At 47.4% G+C, this 20,352-nt stretch overlaps 1 protein-coding gene across 1 annotated transcript in view; it reads left to right on the forward strand.

Moving 5' to 3' along the window:
- The window catches only part of BBOF1 (basal body orientation factor 1), a 62,220-nt gene that overhangs the window by 25,504 nt on the left and 16,364 nt on the right, over positions 1-20,352 (forward strand). Inside the window, exons 3-6 of the mRNA XM_069735720.1 lie at positions 8,058-8,123; positions 10,957-11,100; positions 11,178-11,258; positions 11,810-11,880. Coding sequence (XP_069591821.1) covers positions 8,058-8,123; positions 10,957-11,100; positions 11,178-11,258; positions 11,810-11,880 — 362 coding nt within the window. The remainder of the gene's footprint in view (positions 1-8,057; positions 8,124-10,956; positions 11,101-11,177; positions 11,259-11,809; positions 11,881-20,352) is intronic.

Raw genomic sequence — 20,352 nt, forward strand, 5'->3', positions numbered from 1 at the left:
CTGTTTTCACCTGTAATATAATAACTTTTTTTTCTGTAGCATCAACATATTTGGCAGCACTTTACAATAAGCATATTGTACAGACAATAAAGACATCACAGAGTTCACCAGTTACAAAAGGAGTTAGGGTCCTGCTCGCAAGCTGCAATCTATTAGAAAAATGAGGGAAGCACGGATGAGGAGGAGATGTAGGGTTGTTCAGTACTGTGGAGAGGACGGGTAGGGTGGTAGATGGAGATGAGGAGAAGCTGTAGGGTCGTGCAGCACTGTGTTAGTAGACAGAAATGAGGAGATGTAGGATGGTGTGGCAATGTTGGGAGAACAGGTAGCATAGTCAGGGCTGCCACTAGGAATTTTGGGGCCCCATACTGGCAAAATTTTCGGGGCCCCCTTGAGACTCCGCCCAGGCTCCACCCCAGCCCCGCCTCCACCCCTTGGACAGTCCTTGGTCAAAAGATTTTTAAAGCCACCACCATGACAAGGTTGGGCCCTACCCTACTCTAACCTATTAAACATTTTTTATAATATACAATACAATTTAGGTATATTTTTATTTATTTTTCAATTTTTAAAATGACCAATACCACATACAGGGGACAATTACCACTGCACCATGACCAGACCACCTATTACCACCTTGTGATCACTAATAATGCCACATACAATGAACAAATACCACCACACCATGACCAGACCACCTATTACCACCTTGTGATCACTAATAATGCCACATACAAGGAACAAATACCACCACACCATGTCCAGACCACATTACCACCGTTTGATCACCAATAATGCCACATACAATGAACAAATACCACCACACCATGACCAGACCACATATTACCACCATATAGTGACCAAATAATAGCACATACAAGGAACAATTACCGCCACAGCATGGCCGGACAACATATTACCACCACAAAGTGACTGAACACTACAATACTGATCAGTAATGAAAAAAACCCAATACTAATATCACCATAAGTGCCAGTATTCACAGGAGAGCTGTACTTAGTATGCAGTGTCTGTGTACAGGTAATACAGTGATCACCGGTGACATTATACACAGGAGCTCTGTATATAGTGTATAATGTAAAGGTAATACAGTGATCACTGGTGACATTGTACACAGGACCGCTGTATATAGTATACAGTGTATAGCATCAGTGTACAGCTAACACACTGACTCACCAGTGACGTCTCTAGGTGAAGTCCTTCATATTTGCTTTTAATCTTCATCCAGCACAGACCGCCGTCACTTCATCCAGCCAGGGCTCCTTTCTGCAGGAAATTAGTTATCTAGAGCACCGCTTGCAGAACACATTACTTTTTTTTCTCCCAAATTCTAAACTACAACAGATGAAGAAAAAAAGCGACAGTGATGCTCTGCACCGTAACAGGACCTCCCCCTTCATTTAAAACCGTATCCTCAAAAAATAAAATAAATAAATCACTGCAGTAATGATATCCCTTAATTGGCCCATATGTAATAATATCCCCCATCCTGGCCCCGTGTGTCTCGTTCCTGGCTCCAGCCATACGTTCTCCTATTCTGCCCCATGTGATGTCCCATCCTGCCCCATACGATCTCCCCATCCTGCCCCATGATCCTGCCCCATCTGTCTCCATCGTATCCATCCTACCCCATGATCCTACACCATCTGTCTCCATCCTCCCCCATCTGTCCCATGATCCTGCCCCATCTGTCTCCAATCCTGCACCCCATGTCTCCCATCTGCCCTGTGTCTCCCATCTGCCCCCGTGTCTCCCATCTGCCCCCGTGTCGCCCATCTAAACCCGTGTCTCCATTCTGCCCCGTCTCCAGTCTGCCCCCCGACTCCAATCCTGCCCCCGTGTCTGCCATCCTGCCGTGTCTCCATTCTGCCCCCTCGTCTCCATTCTGCCCCCTCGTCTCCATTCTGCCCCGTGTCTCCATTCTGTCCCGTGTCTCGATTCTGCCCCCTTATCTTCATTCAGCCCCCTTGTCTCCAATCTGCCCCTTGTCTTGATTCTGCCCCTTGTCTCGATTCTACCCCCATGTCTCCATTCTGCCCCCTCGTCTCCATTCTGCCCCCGTGTCTCCAATCTTCCCCTTGTCTCCATTCTGCCCACTTGTCTCCAATCTGCCCCTTGTCTCCATTCTGCCCCCATGTCTCCAATCCTGCCCCCGTGTCTCCAATCCTGCCCCCGTGTCTCCAATCCTGCCCCCGTGTCTCCAATCCTGCCCCGTGTCTCCAATCCTGCCCCCGTGTCTCCAATCCTGCCCCCGTGTCTCCAATCCTGCCCCCGTGTCTCCATTCTGCCCCCGTGTCTCCATTCTGCCATCTGTCTCCATTCTTCCCCTTGTGTCTCCAATTTGCCCGTGTCTCCATTCTGCCCCTTCTCCATTCTGCTTCCTGTCTCCATTCTGCCCTCGTTTCTCCATTCTTGCCCCCTGTGTCTCCAATCCTGCCCCGTGTTTCCATTTTTGTCCCGTCTCCATTCTGCCGTGTCTCCATTCTGCCACCTGTCTCCATTCTTCCCCCTGTGTCTCCAATCTGCCCCATGTCTCAATTCTGCACCTTGTCTCTATTCTGCCCCGTCTCCAATCTTCCCCTTGTCTCCATTCTGCCCCCTTGTCTCCATTCTGCCCCTTGTCTCCAGTCTGCCCCCTTGTCTACATTCTGCCTGTGTCTCCAATCTGCCCCTTGTCTCCATTCTGCCCTATGTCTCCATTCTGCCCCCTTGTCTCCATTCTGCACCGAGCTGAATGGAGACACTTGGTCCATGTGTCTCCATTCTGCCGGTGACATATTGTGGCTTGCCGCTTTCAATAAAAATAATTAAAAAAAATAAGAAAACCATTCTTCTTAGCTTGCCGTGCTCCTGCGGCAGAAATCCCTCCCAGCGTTTCAGCGCGCACTCACCGGCGAATGACAATGACGTCATACGCCAGCGATGCGCGCTGACATCAGCTGCCAGCCTCCGATTGGCTGGCGGCTTTAACCATTGCCATGCGGGCCCGCAAGGCTGCAGTAGCGTAGTTGAACTTGCGTCTCGGACGCAGGTTCAGTTACCAATAGAAGCCTGTCGCTGGGGCCTGGGCCCGATGAGCAGAAGAGACGGGGCCCAATGCCCCTCCCCTCTGCCCACCGGGCCCCGTACGCCAGTCAGGGCAGTAATGCCCTGATGGCGGCGCTGAGCATAGTAAATAGATGATATGTAGAGTGGTGCGGCACTGTGGAGAGGACAGGTAGGGATGTGTTGTGAATTCTGTGATCAAGCTCCCTCTTGTGGTCACGAGTGGTACTGCGGCTTCTGAGTTTCCTTCCTCAGGTGATGAGGTTAAGTCGTTAGGTGCTGCTCTATTTAACTCCACCTAGTGCTTTGATCCTGGCCTCCAGTCAATGTTCTAGTATTGGTCTTGCTTCCTCCTGGATCGTTCCTGTGGCCTGTCTGCTCAGCATAAGCTAAGTTCTGCTTGTGTTACTTTTGTTGCTATTTTTTCTGTCCAGCTTGCTTTTTTGGTTTTGCTTGCTTGCTGGAAGCTCTGAGACGCAGAGGGAGCACCTCCGTACCGTTAGTCGGTGCGGAGGGTCTTTTTGCCCCTCTGCGTGGTTGTTTGTAGGTTTTTGTGTTGATCGCAAAGCTATCTTTCCTATCCTCGGTCTATTCAGTAAGTCGGGCCTCACTTTGCTAAATCTATTTCATCTCTGTGTTTGTATTTTCATCTTAACTCACAGTCATTATATGTGGGGGGCTGCCTTTTCCTTTGGGGAATTTCTCTGAGGCAAGGTAGGCTTATTTTTCTATCTTCAGGCTAGCTAGTTTCTCAGGCTGTGCCGAGTTGCATAGGGAGCGTTAGGCGCAATCCACGGCTACCTCTAGTGTGGTTTGATAGGTTTAGGGATTGCGGTCAGCAGAGTTCCCACGTCTCAGAGCTCGTCCTATGTTTTGTGGTTTTTGTCAGGTCACTTGTGTGCTCTGAACTTCAAGGTCCATTGTGGTTCTGAATTACCTAATCATAACAGGGATGTAGACAGATGAGGATATGTAGGGTGGTGCAGCACTGGAGAGGAGAGTTAGGGTGGTAGATAGTGATGAGCGAGTGTACTTGTTGCTCGGGTTTTCCCGAGCACGCTCGGGTGACCTCTGAAAATTTATCAAGCTAATAGCCTGCTTGATTACAATGGGGGATTCCCTAGCAACCAGTCAGCCCCCACATATACTCAGCCTGGCTAGTAGCTGTAAATCATTCAACTGCTGCCATGAAAACTAAATCTCTGAGCAGTCATAAACACTCGGAGGTCATCCGAGCGTGCTCGGGAAAACCCAAGCAACGAGTACACTCACTCATCACTAGTGGTAGACGGCGATAAAGAGGAGATGTAGGTTGGTGCAGCACTGTAGAGAGGACAGGTAGGGTTGTAGACAGATAAGGAGGCTATGTAGGGCGGTGCAGCACTGTGGAGAGGACAGGTAGGGTGCTAGAAAGATGAGATGTAGGGTGATGCAGCACTGAAGAGGACTAATAGGGTGGTAGACAGATGAACAGATGTAGGGTGGTGCAGCACTGTGGAGTGGATGGGTAGCATAGTAGACAGAAATGAGGAGATGTAGGATGCTGGTTTCATCCATTATAAGTTCATGCTAAAGACATACAATTCTGCCCTTCACCTCTCCAAACAAACCTACTTCAACACCCTCATCACCTCCCTGTCCAATAACCCTAAACGTCTCTTTGACACGTTCCAGTCCCTACTCAACCCAAGAGAGCAGGCCCCAACCACTGATCTCCGTGCTGACGATCTGGCCAATTACTTCAAAGAAAAAATTGACCACATTCGACAGGAAATCATCTCCCAATCTCTTCATACCATGCACTGTCCTCCCTCCCCCACTGCATCTAGTTCACTCTCTGACTTTGAAGCAGTTACAGAAGAAGAAGTAAGCAGGCTCCTTGCATCTTCTCGCCCGACCACTTGCACCAGTGACCCCATTCCATCACATCTCCTCCAGTCCCTTTCCCCGGCTGTCACCTCTCACCTAACAAAAATATTCAACCTTTCCCTCACTTCCGGTATTTTTCCCTCCTCATTTAAGCATGCCATCATACATCCATTACTTAAAAAACCATCCCTCGATCAAAACTGTGCCGCTAATTATAGACCTGTCTCTAATCTTCCCTTCATCTCTAAACTCCTCGAACGCCTGGTCCACTCCCGTCTTACCCGCTATCTCTCAGATAACTCTCTTCTCGACCCTCTTCAATCTGGCTTCCGCTCTTTACACTCTACTGAAACTGCCCTCACTAAAGTCTCTAATGACCTACTAACAGCTAAATCTAATGGTCACTACTCCATGCTAATTCTCTTGGATCTCTCTGCAGCATTCGACACTGTGGATCATCAGCTCCTCCTCACTATGCTCCGCTCCATCGGCCTCAAGGACACCGTTCTCTCCTGGTTCTCCTCCTATCTCTCTGACCGATGCTTCACTGTATGTTTTGCTGGTTCCTCCTCCTCTCACCTTCCCCTTACTGTTGGGGTTCCTCAAGGATCAGTCCTAGGCCCCCTACTCTTCTCGTTGTATACTGCCCCTATTGGACAAACAATCAGTAGATTTGGTTTCCAGTACCATCTCTATGCTGACGACACCCAATTATACACTTCTTCTCCTGATATCACACCGACCTTTTTAGAAAACACCAGTGATTGTCTTACCGCTGTCTCTAACATCATGTCCTCCCTCTATCTGAAACTAAACCTGTCAAAAACTGAACTCCTCGTGTTCTCTCCCTCTACTAACCTACCTTTGCCAGACATTGCCATCTCCGTGTGCGGTTCCACCATTACTCCAAAGCAACATGCCCGCTGCCTTGGGGTCATCCTTGATTCTGACCTTTCATTCCCCCCCTACATCCGATCACTGGCTCGCTCTTCTTACCTGCATCTCAAAAACATTTCTAGAATTCGCCCTTTTCTTACTTTCGACTCTGCAAAAACTCTTACTGTTTTACTTATTCATTCTCGTCTGGACTATTGTAACTCTCTACTAATCGGCCTCCCTCTTGCAAAACTCTCCCCGCTCCAATCTGTCCTGAATGCTGCAGCCAGGATCATATTCCTCACCAACCGTTACACCGATGCCTCTACCCTGTGCCAGTCATTACACTGGCTACCCATCCACTCCAGAATCCAGTACAAAACTACTACCCTCATCCACAAAGCACTCCATGGCTTAGCACCACCCTACATCTCCTCCCTGGTATCAGTCTACCACCCTACCCGTGCCCTCCGCTCCGCTAATGACCTCAGGTTAGCATCCTCAATAATCAGAACCTCCCACTCCCGTCTCCAAGACTTTACACGCGCTGCGCCGATTCTTTGGAATGCACTACCTAGGTTAATACGATTAATCCCCAATCCCCACAGTTTTAAGCGTGCCCTAAAAACTCATTTGTTCAGACTGGCCTACCGCCTCAATGCATTAACCTAACGATCCCTGTGTGGCCTATTTATAATAAAAAAAAAAAAATAAAAAAATAAAAGTTCCTCGCATCATGTTCTCATACACTTTATGCAGTTAATAGCCCTCTGTGTCTGTACTGCTACATACTTAGGCAGGTAACTGGTTCATGCAGCTTTACATGAACACCTGAGCCTTACACTATAGCTGGTCCGAATAACTAAAGCAATCGTTACCATCCACCTCTCGTGTCTCCCCTTTTCCCCATAGTTTGTAAGCTTGCGAGCAGGGCCCTCACTCCTCTTGGTATCTATTTTGAACTGTGATTTCTGTTATGCTGTAATGTCTATTGTCCGTACAAGTCCCCTCTATAATTTGTAAAGCGCTGCGGAATATGTTGGCGCTACATAAATAAAAATTATTATTATTATTATATGGTGTGGCACTGTTGGGAGAACAGGAAGCATAGTAAACAGATGAGATGTAGAGTGGTGCGGCACTGTGGAGAGGACAGGTAGGGTTGTAGACAGATGAGGAGGATATGTAGGGCAGTGCAGCACTGTGGAGAGGACAGGTAGGGTGGTACAAAGAGATGAGGAGATGTAGGGTGGGGCGGCAAGCTGGAGAGAACAGGTAGGGTGGTAGACAGAGATGAGGAGAAGTAGGATGGTTCAGCACTGTGGAGAGGACAGGTAGGGTGATAGACAGATGAGGAGGAGATGTAGGGTGGTGCAGCAGTGGAGATGACAGGTAGGGAGGTAGACAGAGATGAGAAGGAGATGTAGGGTGGGGTGGCACTGTAGAGAGTGTTGTGGGTGAGAGTAATTTGTTTATATCGTACTCTCTAGATGGGTATCCAGTGTCATGACTGGCACAGGGTGGAGGCATCAATGTAGCGTTTGGACAGGAACATGACTTTGGCTGCTACATTCAGGATGGATTGAAAAGGAGAAATTTTAGAAAGAGGGAGACCGATTAGTAGAGAGTTGCAATACTCCAGACGATAATAAGAGCGACAGTAAGAGTCAAAATGTGAGGAAAGGTCAAAGTCTAGAGATGTTTTTGAGGTGACTTGAGCGAGTGAGTGATCGGATATAGGGAGTGAAGGAAAGATCTGAGTCAAATATAACCCAAGCCAGAGGGCGTACTGCCTGGGAGTTATTTTAGAACCACACAGCAGTATAATCATTGTACATTTGCAATTGATGTTTTTTACTGGAAGATCAGCATATACTGTATATTTAAGAATTATTGAGTAGGCCAAGGTTGGAATCCTTTGCAGACCTTGCTGATGGCCTGTGTCTCGCTCTGCTTAAATGTCTCAATGTGAAGCAGTCTCCGTTCTTCACTGCAAGAATGGAAGCAACGTAGAGACTGATAACTGCCAGATACTCCACATCCTGGCTCTAGGATTGTGTCCTGATTTCTTTTCCTTCTGTTTTTTTTTAATACCTCCTCACCGTTGAGTGCTAGCTCATCCCACAATTTTCCTGGGTAAATTGTGAGTTCTTGCTTGCAGTGTGGTAGTTGTGTAGTCTAGTGGTCCAATGGTCACCAGGGGCCGATTATCACTGCAGTAACTATCTCCATTACTTCTTCTAAAGATTGAAAAACTGCAAAATCACCTGGTGACGCAGAAGAAGTCAGCAGAAGAGGAGCGAGTGAGGCTGGTGAGTGTCATCGGGTGGCTATTTTCCAGGCACTGTAATTACGACAGACTGTTGTCCTCCAGCAGCGTCACTCTTGTAGCCTGTCCCCAGTACATATGTTTAATATAGAGACGATCATCATGAGTGTGGAGACAGTGTGGCGGATATAATCATGTGATTGCACCAAGACTTTGGCGTATTATGTGCAAACACTTGGTGGATGATATTGTTTACAGTAAGCCAATGAATGATGTGTGTACAGGAAGCCGACCAATGGGGTCATCTACAGTATTTTAACCACTTGACTCATAGACCCTAATTATACCTATGTGGATGTGCCTCTGTTTTACCCAGTCATAGCTTCACACATTCTCACCTATGATGATGGAATGACTTATGGCTAGTACTTCGTTTGTATATCCTTGTCTTGCCTCACATTCCTTTTTGCACCATAAGCTGTTTTTCATGTGGATTACTTATTAAACTTTTTTCATGTTTACTTGTTACTCCTTTTACTCCAGTTTTTTATGTCTGTGTGTTGATGCGTCTGTGTGCTGTTCTTAGTTCTTGTGGGGCTGCTGTGCCTGTGTGTTGGTGCACTGTCCTTAGTTCTTGTTGGGCGTCTGTGTGGTGTGGGTGCTGTCCTTAGTCTTTGTGGGGCTGCTATTTCTTTGTGTTGCCGTGTCTGTGGTATGCTTTTCTTAGTTCTTGTGGGGCTCCTGTGTCTGTGTGTTGCTGAGTCTGTGTGCTGTCCGTAGTTCTTGTGGGGCTGCTGTGTCTCTGAGTTGTGTCTGTCTGCTGTGCTGTCCTTATGTCTTGTGCTGCCATTTCTGTGTGTTGCATCTGTGTGGTGTGCTGTCCATATGTCTTGTGGTGCTGCTGTGTCTGTATGTTGCTGTGTCTGTGTGGTGTGCTATCCCTAGGTCTTGTGGGGCTGCTTTTTGTTGCTGTGTTTGTGTAGTGTGCTGTCCTTAGTTCTTGTGGGGCTGCTGTGTCTGTGTGTTGCTGCGCTGTCTGTAGTTCTTGTGGGGCTGCTATGTCTGTGAGTTGCGGCGTCCGTGTGGTTTGCTGTCCTTAGTTCTTGTGGAGCTGCTGTGTTTGTGTGTTGCTTCCTCTGTGTGATGTGCTGTCCTTAGTTCTTGTGGGACTGCTGTGTTTGTGTGTTGCTGCGTCTGTGTGGTGTGCTGTTCTTAGTTCTTGTGGGGCTGCTATGTCTGTGTGTTGCTGCGTCCATGTGGTGTGCTGTCCTTAGTTCTTGTGGAGCTGCTGTGTTTGTGTGTTGCTTCCTCTGTGTGATGTGCTGTCCTTAGTTCTTGTGGGGCTGCTGTGTCTGTGTGTTGCTGTGTCTGTGTGGTGTGCTGTCCCTAGGTCTTGTGGGGCTGCTTTGTGTTGCTGCATTTGTGTAGTGTACTGTCCTTAGTTCTTGTGGGGCTGTTGTGTTTGTGTGTGGCTGTGCTGTCCGTAGTTCTTGTGGGGCTGCTGTGTCTGTGTTGCTGCATCTGTGTGGTGTGCTGTCCATAGTTCTTGTGGGGCTGCTATGTCTGTGTGTTGCTGTGTCTGTGTGGTGTGCTGTCCGTAGTTCTTGTGGGGCTGCTGTGTCTGTTGCTGCGTCTGTGTGGTGTGCTGTCCGTAGTTCTTGTGGGGTTGCTATGTCTGTGTGTTGCTATGTCTGTGTGGTGTGCTGTCCGTAGTTCTTGTGGGGCTGCTGTGTCTGTTGCTGCGTCTGTGTGGTGTGCTGTCCGTAGTTCTTGTGGGGCTGCTGTGTCTGTGTGTTGCTGTGTCTGTGTGGTGTGCTGTCGTTAGTTCTTGTGGGGCTGCTATGTCTGTATGTTGCTGCGTCTGTGTGGTGCGCTGTCCGTAGTTCTTGTGGGGCTGCTATGTCTATGTTGCTGTGTCTGTGTGGTGTGCTGTCCGTAGTTCTTGTGGGGCTGCTATTTCTGTGTATTGCTGCGTCTGTGTGGTGTGCTGTCCGTAGTTCTTGTGGGGCTGCTATGTCTGTGTGTTGCTGTGTCTGTGTGGTGTGCTGTCCGTAGTTCTTGTGGGGCTGCTATCTCTGTGTGTTGGTGCGTCTGTGCTGCGCTGTCCGTAGTTCTTGTGGGGCTGCTGTGTCTGTGTTGCTGCGTCTGTGTCGTGTGCTGTCCGTAGTTCTTGTGGGGCTGCTGTGTCTGTGTGTTGCTGCGTCTGTGTAGTGTGCTGTCCGTAGTTTTTGTGGGGCTGCTGTGTCTGTGTTGCTGCGTCTGTGCTGCGCTGTCCGTAGTTCTTGTGGTGCTGCTGTGTCTTTGTGTTGCTGTGTCTGTGTGGTGTGCTGTCCGTAGTTCATGTGGTGCTGCTATGTCTGTGTGTTGCTGCGTTTGTGTACTGCGCTGTCCGTAGTTCTTGTGGGGCTGCTGTGTCTGTGTGTTGCTGCATCTGTGTGGTGTGCTGTCCGTAGTTCTTGTGGGGCTGCTGTGTCTGTGTGTTGCTGCGTCTGTGTGGTGTGCTGTCCGTAGTTCTTGTGGGGCTGCTGTGTCTGTGTGTTGCTGCGTCTGTGTGGTGTGCTGTCCGTAGTTCTTGTGGACCCGCTTTGCCTGTGGGGCTATTCAGACAGCTGCCCTTAGTTTTTGTGGGTGATTTACTTCATTTTACATATTTCAGCTTTCTTGTGTCTGTTCTGTTCTTAGTGTGTGCCAAGATCAGGGGCCATTTAGTTGGAACATCGGAGTCCGCGCAGGTCACAGTAGCGGCCCGGTACTTATCCTTACATGGCTATTTGGTAGCTGACATTGTGTGTGATGCTGGGAGTTATTGTCCACTCATACTTTGCCTTTCTGGCCCAATGACCTTATCAATCAGTGAAAATGGTATTCTTTTCAAGGTGGAGACATATAAGAAGCAGATTTCGTGTCTGGAAGAGGAATGTTCCCATAGAGCCCATGAGATGCAAGTCATTCAGTCCGAGTTCAGAATGATGAAGGAATTCCGCAGACAAAAAGCAGAACTAGAGCGAGAATTGGATGAGGTTGTACTTTCCCCCGGCATGTGTGTCAACAATAAAGGAGATGGACTCCTCTTTTACATTCATGATCTATCCCTCAGATTAAAGACAGGCTCCTCAGAGCCACAAAGGATCATGAAAAAGCTCTGTCTGCCACAGAAAAGCACTTCATCGAAGAGAAGGTAATGTTACTTGTGAAAGCAGATAAACCTCCTAAAGAGGGTCTGTCACTTGCTCAAAAAATTAGAGTTAAATGCCTCATTAAAAACGTTGTTGTTGTTTACGGGTTTTGCATTTCGTCATTCTATTGCAGAGTAATTGGCATTTGTTTCTTCTGGAGCTCACTATGTGAAATCTCTGTAGTGCAACTGGGCGGGGCTTCTTCAGATTTTGGACTCTGCATGAAACTTTACCCCGCCTTCCTAGACACTGCCGGGATGTGATGGGCCGTGCTGCCCTGAGAGCACACTCTAGGGAAATGCCCAGTTGTATTACAAGCAGAGATTTCACACAATGCTTTCCAAAAGCAACAGCTCTAAATTACTGGGCAATATGACATGACTTATCTGCAGCGTCTAGAACAAACCTGGGAGAGAGCTGTCAGAAGACAGATGGGCGGTAAACCTCTGTGCACTGTCCATCACCCCGGAATCGTTGGGTCCCACGTATTCTGCTGGTGCATTCATCTGCATTTTCAGGATCTCATTTGGTTTTCTTTGTTTGTTGTCCACAGCAACGTTTGGAGAAGGAGGCGGAGAAGAAGATTCTGCTGCTGGCAGAGGAAGCTCACACGGAGGCCGTCACGTGAGCACTCTGCTGACCATTTTTATTCCCTTAAAGGGGTTGTCCACTACTAGTGTTTGGCCCCCCTTAAAACCTATACTCGCATCCCGTGCCAGCTCCGTTCCCGTGGCTGTGATACGGTGTTGTGACACATGATGCCGGCATCCAATCAGCTTTGGCGTCAGTGTCTCCACTTCCAGACAAACTGAACATGAAGAAGAAGTTGGGGATTAGACGTAACCCACACTTCCTCTTCATGTTCAGTTTGTCTGAAGACGGAGACAGTGACGCCAGTGCTGATTGGATGCCGGAGTCACGTGTCAACCGCACAAGAGCCCCGGGGAGAGCAAATGCTGACATCGTGGGCACGGGAGGTCAGTACATTATTTTATCGGGGCCGAACATTTAGTATAAAAGGGGTTGTCCTAGTAGTGGACAACCCCTTTAATGTGTCTTTTCAATGTTTTATCAGGAAAATCAAGTATAAAGTACATATAATAAAGCCAAAACCATAAATTTGTTATGAAAAACGTGGATTAGAACAACAGGTAAATATGTTTCCAGGAGTCCATCGTGACAACACCATGCAGGTTATCCTTCTTAGCCTTTCAGGGACAAGAAACACGCAAGACGTTAAAAGATCCTGAGAGTCTTTCCCCACTTTTTTCTTGTTACAATTCAGGACAAGGGAACTCCTGCTACATCACTCCCTACCCCCAAGAGGTCGGGCAAGGCCTTTGGGAAGTCCAAGAGATGCCCCATTTGCAGCATAAAATTGACCGTGGTCTATGGGAAACAGTTATGTGAAGGATGCACCAATAAGATTGTTAGGAATGAACAGCCAACATTCCTATCAGAGATGAGGTCCATGATTCGAGCGGAGGTTCAGGCCTCTATTTCTATCCTTGCTCCTCCACAGACTCCCCAACCGGTTCCACTTGCTAAAAGACCAAGATGAGAAATGGAATTGAGCTCAGAAGAACTGCAATCCCTAGGATTCTAGGATTTGATCAGGAGGAAGAGGGTGAAATAATCTCAGAGCCCCCGGATGTGGGTAAAGATATCTGTATTCCTCGGAGGATACTGACAAGCTCATTCAGGCGGTCCGCAATACTATGCAGGTGGAGGAAGCTCAGAAATCGCAGTTAATCGAGGATGAAATGTTTGGGGGTCTGAGATCCCAAAAGCAAGAGGGTGTTCCCAGTAAATAACCAAATCCCTGCAATGATCCTGTAAGAATGGGAGGAAGTGGAAAAACGGCTAGTCATACCCTGCGATTTCAGAATTCGGTTACCCTTCAAGCCTGAGGACATTAATAATTGGGAAGAAATCCCCAAGATTGAAGTACCAGTTGCTAAAGTTGCTAAAAAGAATTCAATATCATTTGAAGACTTTTCAAGCCAAGCCTTAAGGAGCCAATGGATAGGAAGGTAGGTAACCTGAAAAGAGCCTGGGAACCATCAGCTCAACCCATGTTCTTTTGGATCGGGCAACTGGAGGAACATTTAAGCAAGATGACACCTAGGAAGGACATCTTAGCTTTCCTCCCATTACTGAAATCAGCCACAGGGTTTATGTCTGAATCGGTCAGTTGTGGCTCCAGAATCTCACACATGCGCCCTGCACTTGAGCGACAATCTGTACCTTTTCCTTCTCTTTATGGTCAGTGTATTCAGTGTTCTTGTGCTCCAGCGCCTGCACACAAGGACTGGATCATAGAAAGAAAAAAGGGGCGCAGATTGTTGAAATAGTGCAGTGCGCATGCTCGGGATTCAAGCACCACAACTGCACGTCATAGGTCAGTGTGATGTGCAGAGGGGGGTGATGGTATAATGAAGAGCGGAGGCAGGGATTGCTTCCTGGCACCACATGCCCCAGAGCCTGGAAGAAATCATTAGCATAATGAAATAAGAGTCTATTTCTCCACATGTAGACAGCAACTATGAGGCATACAGGTAAGACTAGATTAGCATTTCTATTACTTGTATGCCTATAGTAATAGCTGAAAAGTGTCCCAGGGGTTGACAGATTCCCTTTAATAGGGGTCTTCGGCCAAGCACACTAAAGGTCCAGATATCAGCGTTAAGTGTTTTTTTGACCATCCCCCAGCCTCTCACCCGTGGGTGACCAAATTCACTAGAGCAATGCAGAGGCTAAAGGTACCTTCACACGGAACAACTTAACAATGATATCGCTAGCGATCTGTGATGTTACAGCGTCCTGGATAGCGATATCGTTGTGTTTGACACGCAGCAGCGATCTGAATCCTGCTGTGACATCGTTGGTCGGAGCAGAAAGGCCAGAACTTTATTTCGTCGCTGGATCTCCCGCAGACATCGCTGAATCGGCGTGTGTGACGCCGATTCAGCGATGTTTTCACTGGTAACCAGGGTAAACATCGGGTTACTAAGCGCAGGGCCACGCTTAGTAACCCGATGTTTACTCTGCTTACCATTGTAAATGTAAAAAAAAACAAACAGTACATACTTACATTCCGGTGTCTGTCCCCTCGCCGTCAGCTTCCCGCACTGACTGTGAGCGCTGGCCGGCCGTAAAGCACAGCGGTGACGTCACCGCTGTGCTTTACGGCCGGCCGGCGCTGACACAGTGCAGGGAAGCTAACGGCGAGGGACATACACCGGAATGTAAGTATTTACTGTTTGTTTTTTTTAACTTTTACAATGGTAACCAGGGTAAACATCGGGTTACTATGCGTGGCCCTGCGCTTAGTAACCCGATGTTTACCCTGGTTACCAGGGGACTTCGGCATCGTTGGTCGCTGGAGAGCTGTCTGTGTGACAGCTCTCCAGCGACCACACAGCGACGAAACAGCGACGCTGCAGCGATCGGCATCGTTGCCTATATCGCTGCTGCGTCGCTTAATGTGACGGTACCTTAAGACCCACTATAAGAAGATCTATGCCCCATGGGACTTAAACTTAGTTCTTAATGCCCTAAGTAAACTCCATTAGGTGCGCTCAGAGGACATATACACTGCAAGACTAACATTTAAAACAGCATTTTTAGTAGCAATTACTTCCACTAAAAGAGTGGGGGAGACACAGGCCCTGTCCATCCAGGATCTGTATCTTCAGATCCTGGAAGATCGGATAATCTTTAGACTCGATCCTACTTTATTGCTTAAGGTAGTATCTACCCAGAACATAAATCAGGAAATAGTCTTACCCTCCTTTTGTCAACATCCTAAAAACCAAAAAGGAGCACCTCTTCTATGACTTGGATGTAAGACAGGTGGTCATTAGTTACATAGAGGCCACACGTGAGTGGAAGCAGGATACCAACCTATTCGTTCAATACAGGGGCAGAAAAAGGGGAAGAAAGCTTCCAAACCCACTATATCTAGATGGATAAAATCTAGCCTATAGTTCAGAGAAGATCTTCTCTCCAGGGAACCTAAAAGCCCACTCGACTAGAGCAGTTGGCACCTCCAGGCCTGAAAGAGCAGGGACCTTGGTGGAACAAATTAGTAGGGCAGCAACTTGGGCCAGAATGAATACGTTTTGTAAACATTATACATTGGATGTCAGGTCAACAAACTGCTTTTGGAAGGAAAGTTCTCCAAGCAGTGGTCCCACCCTAGAAGGAGGTACTTTGGTATTCTCCTTGGTGCTATCAGGAGGGACGTCCCGGAAAATGGGGATTAGACCTACTGGTAATTATGTTTCCAGGAGTCCATCCTGACAGCATGGTTAGTTCCTTCCCTTATGATTTCCTATTACTATTGTGATTTAACATTGTATGGGAATTTAATAAAACATAAGTTGCATCAATCCTGGTGTGGTACTTGGAAAAAGCACTGAGGGAGGTGGATGGGAGGGTATTTTTTTAACCTCTTGTGTGTTTGCTGTCCCTGAAAGGATAAGAACAACATCCATGGTGCTGTCAGGAGGTAGGTCCCAGATATAGGTAGTTTTACAGGTACAAAGTAAAAAAAATGAATGTTTAGAAGATATTCTATGTTCATAACCTCCAGATCTTTTTGATTATGTAGGGCATTTTATAGCATATCGAGAAGTTGTTCCTTTTTTGTTCTGTGAAGTGTGATGTGATCAACAGAATATCATCCTTGAAAAAAGAAGGTGGGTAGGGGCTAACTAGGGGCACAGGAGGTACGAAGGTGGGTAGGGCTAACTAGGGGCACAGGAGGAAGGAAGGTGGGTAGGGGTAACAAGGGGCACAGTAGGAAGGAAGGTAGGTAGGAACTAGGGGCACAGGAGGAAGGAAGGTGGGCAGGGGTAACTAGGGGCACAGGAGGTACGAAGGTGGGTAGGGCTAACTAGGGGCACAGGAGGAAGGAAGGTGGGTAGGGGTAGCAAGGGGCACAGTAGGAAGGAAGGTAGGTAGGAGGAACTAGGGGCACAGGAGGAAGGAAGGTGGGTAGGAGTAACTAGGGGCACAGGAGGAAGGAAGGTGGGTAGGGGTAATTAGGGGCACAGGAGGAAGGAAGGTGGGTAGGGTTAACTGGGCTACAGGAGGAAGGAATGTAGGTAGGAATGACTTAGGGCACAGGAGGAAGGAAGTGGTAGGAGTAGATGGGAGTGTTTGTCACTTGTGTCACCTATCTCGTAATTTGACAGAGATTTGGTTCCTTCTAATCCATTCTAAAAGGAGGTGATGTTTAGTCTGCAATAGAATCGATCATTTATGTGAGTGCAGTGGTTAGGGAGACGAACTTTGAGGGAAATTGTATTTCTGCCACGGCAACCAAATTTTGCGGAAAGGCATTAAATTATGGTGGGGGAGTGCAACTAACTCTTCACTGTGGTCGAGCTGGTCTATTTTAAGGAGCAGTTGTTTCTTGAAAGGAGTGTTGGTTGTGCGCCACCATGCGGTATTAGAAGTTTGCTGGCCATTAGTATAAATGAGGCTAACTTAGATAGGAACCTGTTGTTAGCCTTGACTGGAAAGTATAAGGCGACTTGCTCTGAGGTCAGGGTTACATGAGAGTGCAGTAGCTCCATTAGAATTTTATTATTATTACTAGATGGTAGCCCGATTCTAACGCATCGGGTATTCTAGAACATGTATGTGTAGTGTATAGCACAGCCCACGTAGTATATTGCACAGCCTACGCAGTACATTGCGCAGCCCACGCAGTACATTGCGCAGCCCACGCAGTACATTACACAGCCCACGCAGTACATTGCGCAGCCCACGCAATACATTGCGCAGCCCACACAGTACATTGCGCAGCCCACGTAGTACATTGCGCACCCACGTAGTACATTGCGCAGCCCACGTAGTACATTGCGCAGCCCACGTAGTACATTGCCCAGCCCACGTAGTACATTGCGCAGCCCACGTAGTACATTGCCCAGCCCACGTAGTATATTGCGTAGCCCACGTAGTATATTGCGCACCCCAAGTAGTATATTGCGCAGCCCACGTAGTATATTGCAAATCCCACGTAGTATATTGCGCAGCCCACGTAAAATATTGCGCAGCCCACCTTTTATATTGCGCACCTCACGTATATTGCGCAGCCCACGTTGTATATTGCGCAGCCCACATAGTACATTGCGCAGCCCACGTTGTATATTGCGCAGCCCACGTAGTATATATTGCGCAGCCCATGTAGTATTTTGCCCAGCCCACGTAGTACATTGCGCAGCCCACGTAGTATATTGCGCTGCCCACGTAGTATATTGCACAGCCCACGTAGCATATCACGCAGCCCACGTTGTATATTGCGCAGCCCACATTGTATATTACGCAGCCCACGTAGTATATATTGCGCAGCCCATGTAGTATTTTGCCCAGCCCACGTAGTACATTGCGCAGCCCACGTAGTACATTGCGCAGCCCACGTAGTATATTGCGCAGCCCACGTAGTATATTGCGCAGCCCACGTAGTACATTGCGCAGCCCACGTAGTATATTGCGCAGCCCACGTAGTATATTGCGCAGCCCACGTAGCATATCACGCAGCCCACGTTGTATGTTGCGCAGCCCACGTTGTATATTGCGCAGCCCACGTAGTATATATTGCGCAGCCCACGTAGTATATTGCGCAGCCCACGTAGTACATTGCGCAGCCCACGTAGTATATTGCGCAGCCCACGTAGTATATTGCGCAGCCCACGTAGCATATCACGCAGCCAACGTATATTGCGCAGCCCACGTTGTATTTTACGCAGCCCACGTATATATTGCGCAGCCCACGTTGTATATTGTGCAGCCCACGTTGTACAGTTAGGGCCAGAAATATTTGGACAGTGACACAAGTTTTGTTATTTTAGCTGTTTACAAAAACATGTTCAGAAATACAATTATATATATAATATGGGCTGAAAGTGCACACTCCCAGCTGCAATATGATAGTTTCCACATCCAAATCGGAGAAAGGGTTTAGGAATCATAGCTCTGTAATGCATAGCGTCCTCTTTTTCAAGGGACCAAAAGTAATTGGACAATGGACTCTAAGGGCTGCAATTAACTCTGAAGGCGTCTCCCTCGTTAACCTGTAATCAATGAAGTAGTTAAAAGGTCAGGGGTGGATTCCAGGTGTGTGGTTTTGCATTTGGAAGCTGTTGCTGTGAGCAGACAACATGCGGTCAAAGGAACTCTCAATTGAGGTGAAGCAGAACATCCTGAGGCTGAAAAAAAAGAAAAAATCCATCAGAGAGATAGCAGACATGCTTGGAGTAGCAAAATCAACAGTTGGGTACATTCTGAGAAAAAAGGAATTGACTGGTGAGCTTGGGAACTCAAAAAGGCCTGGGCGTCCACGGATGACAACAGTGGTGGATGATCGCCGCATACTTAATTTGGTGAAGAAGAACCCGTTCACAACATCAACTGAAGTCCAGAACACTCTCAGTGAAGTAGGTGTATCTGTCTCTAAGTCAACAGTAAAGAGAAGACTCCATGACAGTAAATACAAAGGGTTCACATCTAGATGCAAACCATTCATCAATACCAAAAATAGACAGGCCAGAGTTAAATTTGCAGAAAAACACCTCAAGAAGCCAGCTCAGTTCTGGAAAAGTATTCTATGGACAGATGAGACAAAGATCAACCTGTACCAGAATGTACCAGAATGGGAAGAAAAAAGTTTGGAGAAGAAAGGGAACGGCACATGATCGATCCAAGGCACACCACATCCTCTGTAAAACATGGTGGAGGCAACGTGATGGCATGGGCATGCATGGCTTTCAATGGCACTGGGTCACTTGTGTTTATTGATGACATAAGAGCAGACAAGAGTAGCCGGATGAATTCTGAAGTGTACCGGGATATACTTTCAGCCCAGATTCAGCCAAATGCTGCAAAGTTGATTGGACGGCGCTTCATAGTACAGATGGACAATGACCCCAAGCATACATCCAAAGCTACCCAGGAGTTCATGAGTGCCAAAAAGTGGAACATTCTGCAATGGCCAAGTCAATCTCCAGATCTAAACCCAATTGAGCATGCATTTCACTTGCTCAAATCCAGACTTAAGACGGAAACACCCACAAACAAGCAAGACCTGAAGGCTGCGGCTGTAAAGGCCTGGCAAAAGCATTAAGAAGGAGGAAACCCAGCGTTTGGTGATTTCCACGGGTTCCAGACTTAAGGCAGTGATTGCCTCCAAAGGATTTGCAACAAAATATTGAAAATAAAAATATTTTGTTTGGGTTATGTTTATTTGTCCAATTACTTTTGACCTCCTAATATGTGGAGTGTTTGTAAAGAAATGTGTACAATTCCTACATTTTCTATCAGATATTTTTGTTCAACCCTTCAAATTAAACATTACAATCTGCACTTGAATTCTGTTGTAGAGGTTTCATTTCAAATCCAATGTGGTGGCATGCAGAGCCCAACTCGCGAAAATTGTGTCACTGTCCAAATATTTCTGGCCCTAACTGTATATTGTGCAGCCCACGTTGTATATTGCGCAGCCCACGTTGTATATTTCGCAGCCCACTTTGTATATTGCGCAGCCCACGTTGTATATTGCACAGCCCACGTAGTATATTGCCCAGCCCACATAATATATTGCACAGCCCACGCAGTCTATAGCAATGTGGGCACCATATCCCTGTTAAAAAAAAAAAAAAAAAAGGATTAAAATAAAAAATAGTTATATACTCACCTTCCTTTGGCCCCCGGATCGAAGCGGTTACCGACGCTTCTCACGCGCTCTGTTCTGAAGAGTGAAGAGACGTAGCAGTCTCGCGAGGGGAGTATGCGGGCGCCGGGCACTGACTGCGGGGAGGAAGGAGCGGCCATTTTCTTCCGGACTGTGCCCGTCGCTGATTGGTCGTGGCTGTTTTGCCGCGACCAATCAGCGACTTGGATTTTCATGAGACAGAGGCCGCGACCAATGAATATCCGTGACAGACAGAAGGACAGAAAGACGGAAGTGACCCTTTGACAATTATATAGTAGATTATTATTTATTTATATAGCGCCATTAATTCCATGGTGCTGTACATGAGAAAAGGGGTTACAGATAACGTTTTCAGTAAACAAATTTACAATAAC

Source organism: Ranitomeya imitator, chromosome 1 (genome assembly GCF_032444005.1).
Source record: "Ranitomeya imitator isolate aRanImi1 chromosome 1, aRanImi1.pri, whole genome shotgun sequence".
In the NCBI taxonomy this organism is placed as follows: domain Eukaryota; kingdom Metazoa; phylum Chordata; class Amphibia; order Anura; family Dendrobatidae; genus Ranitomeya; species Ranitomeya imitator.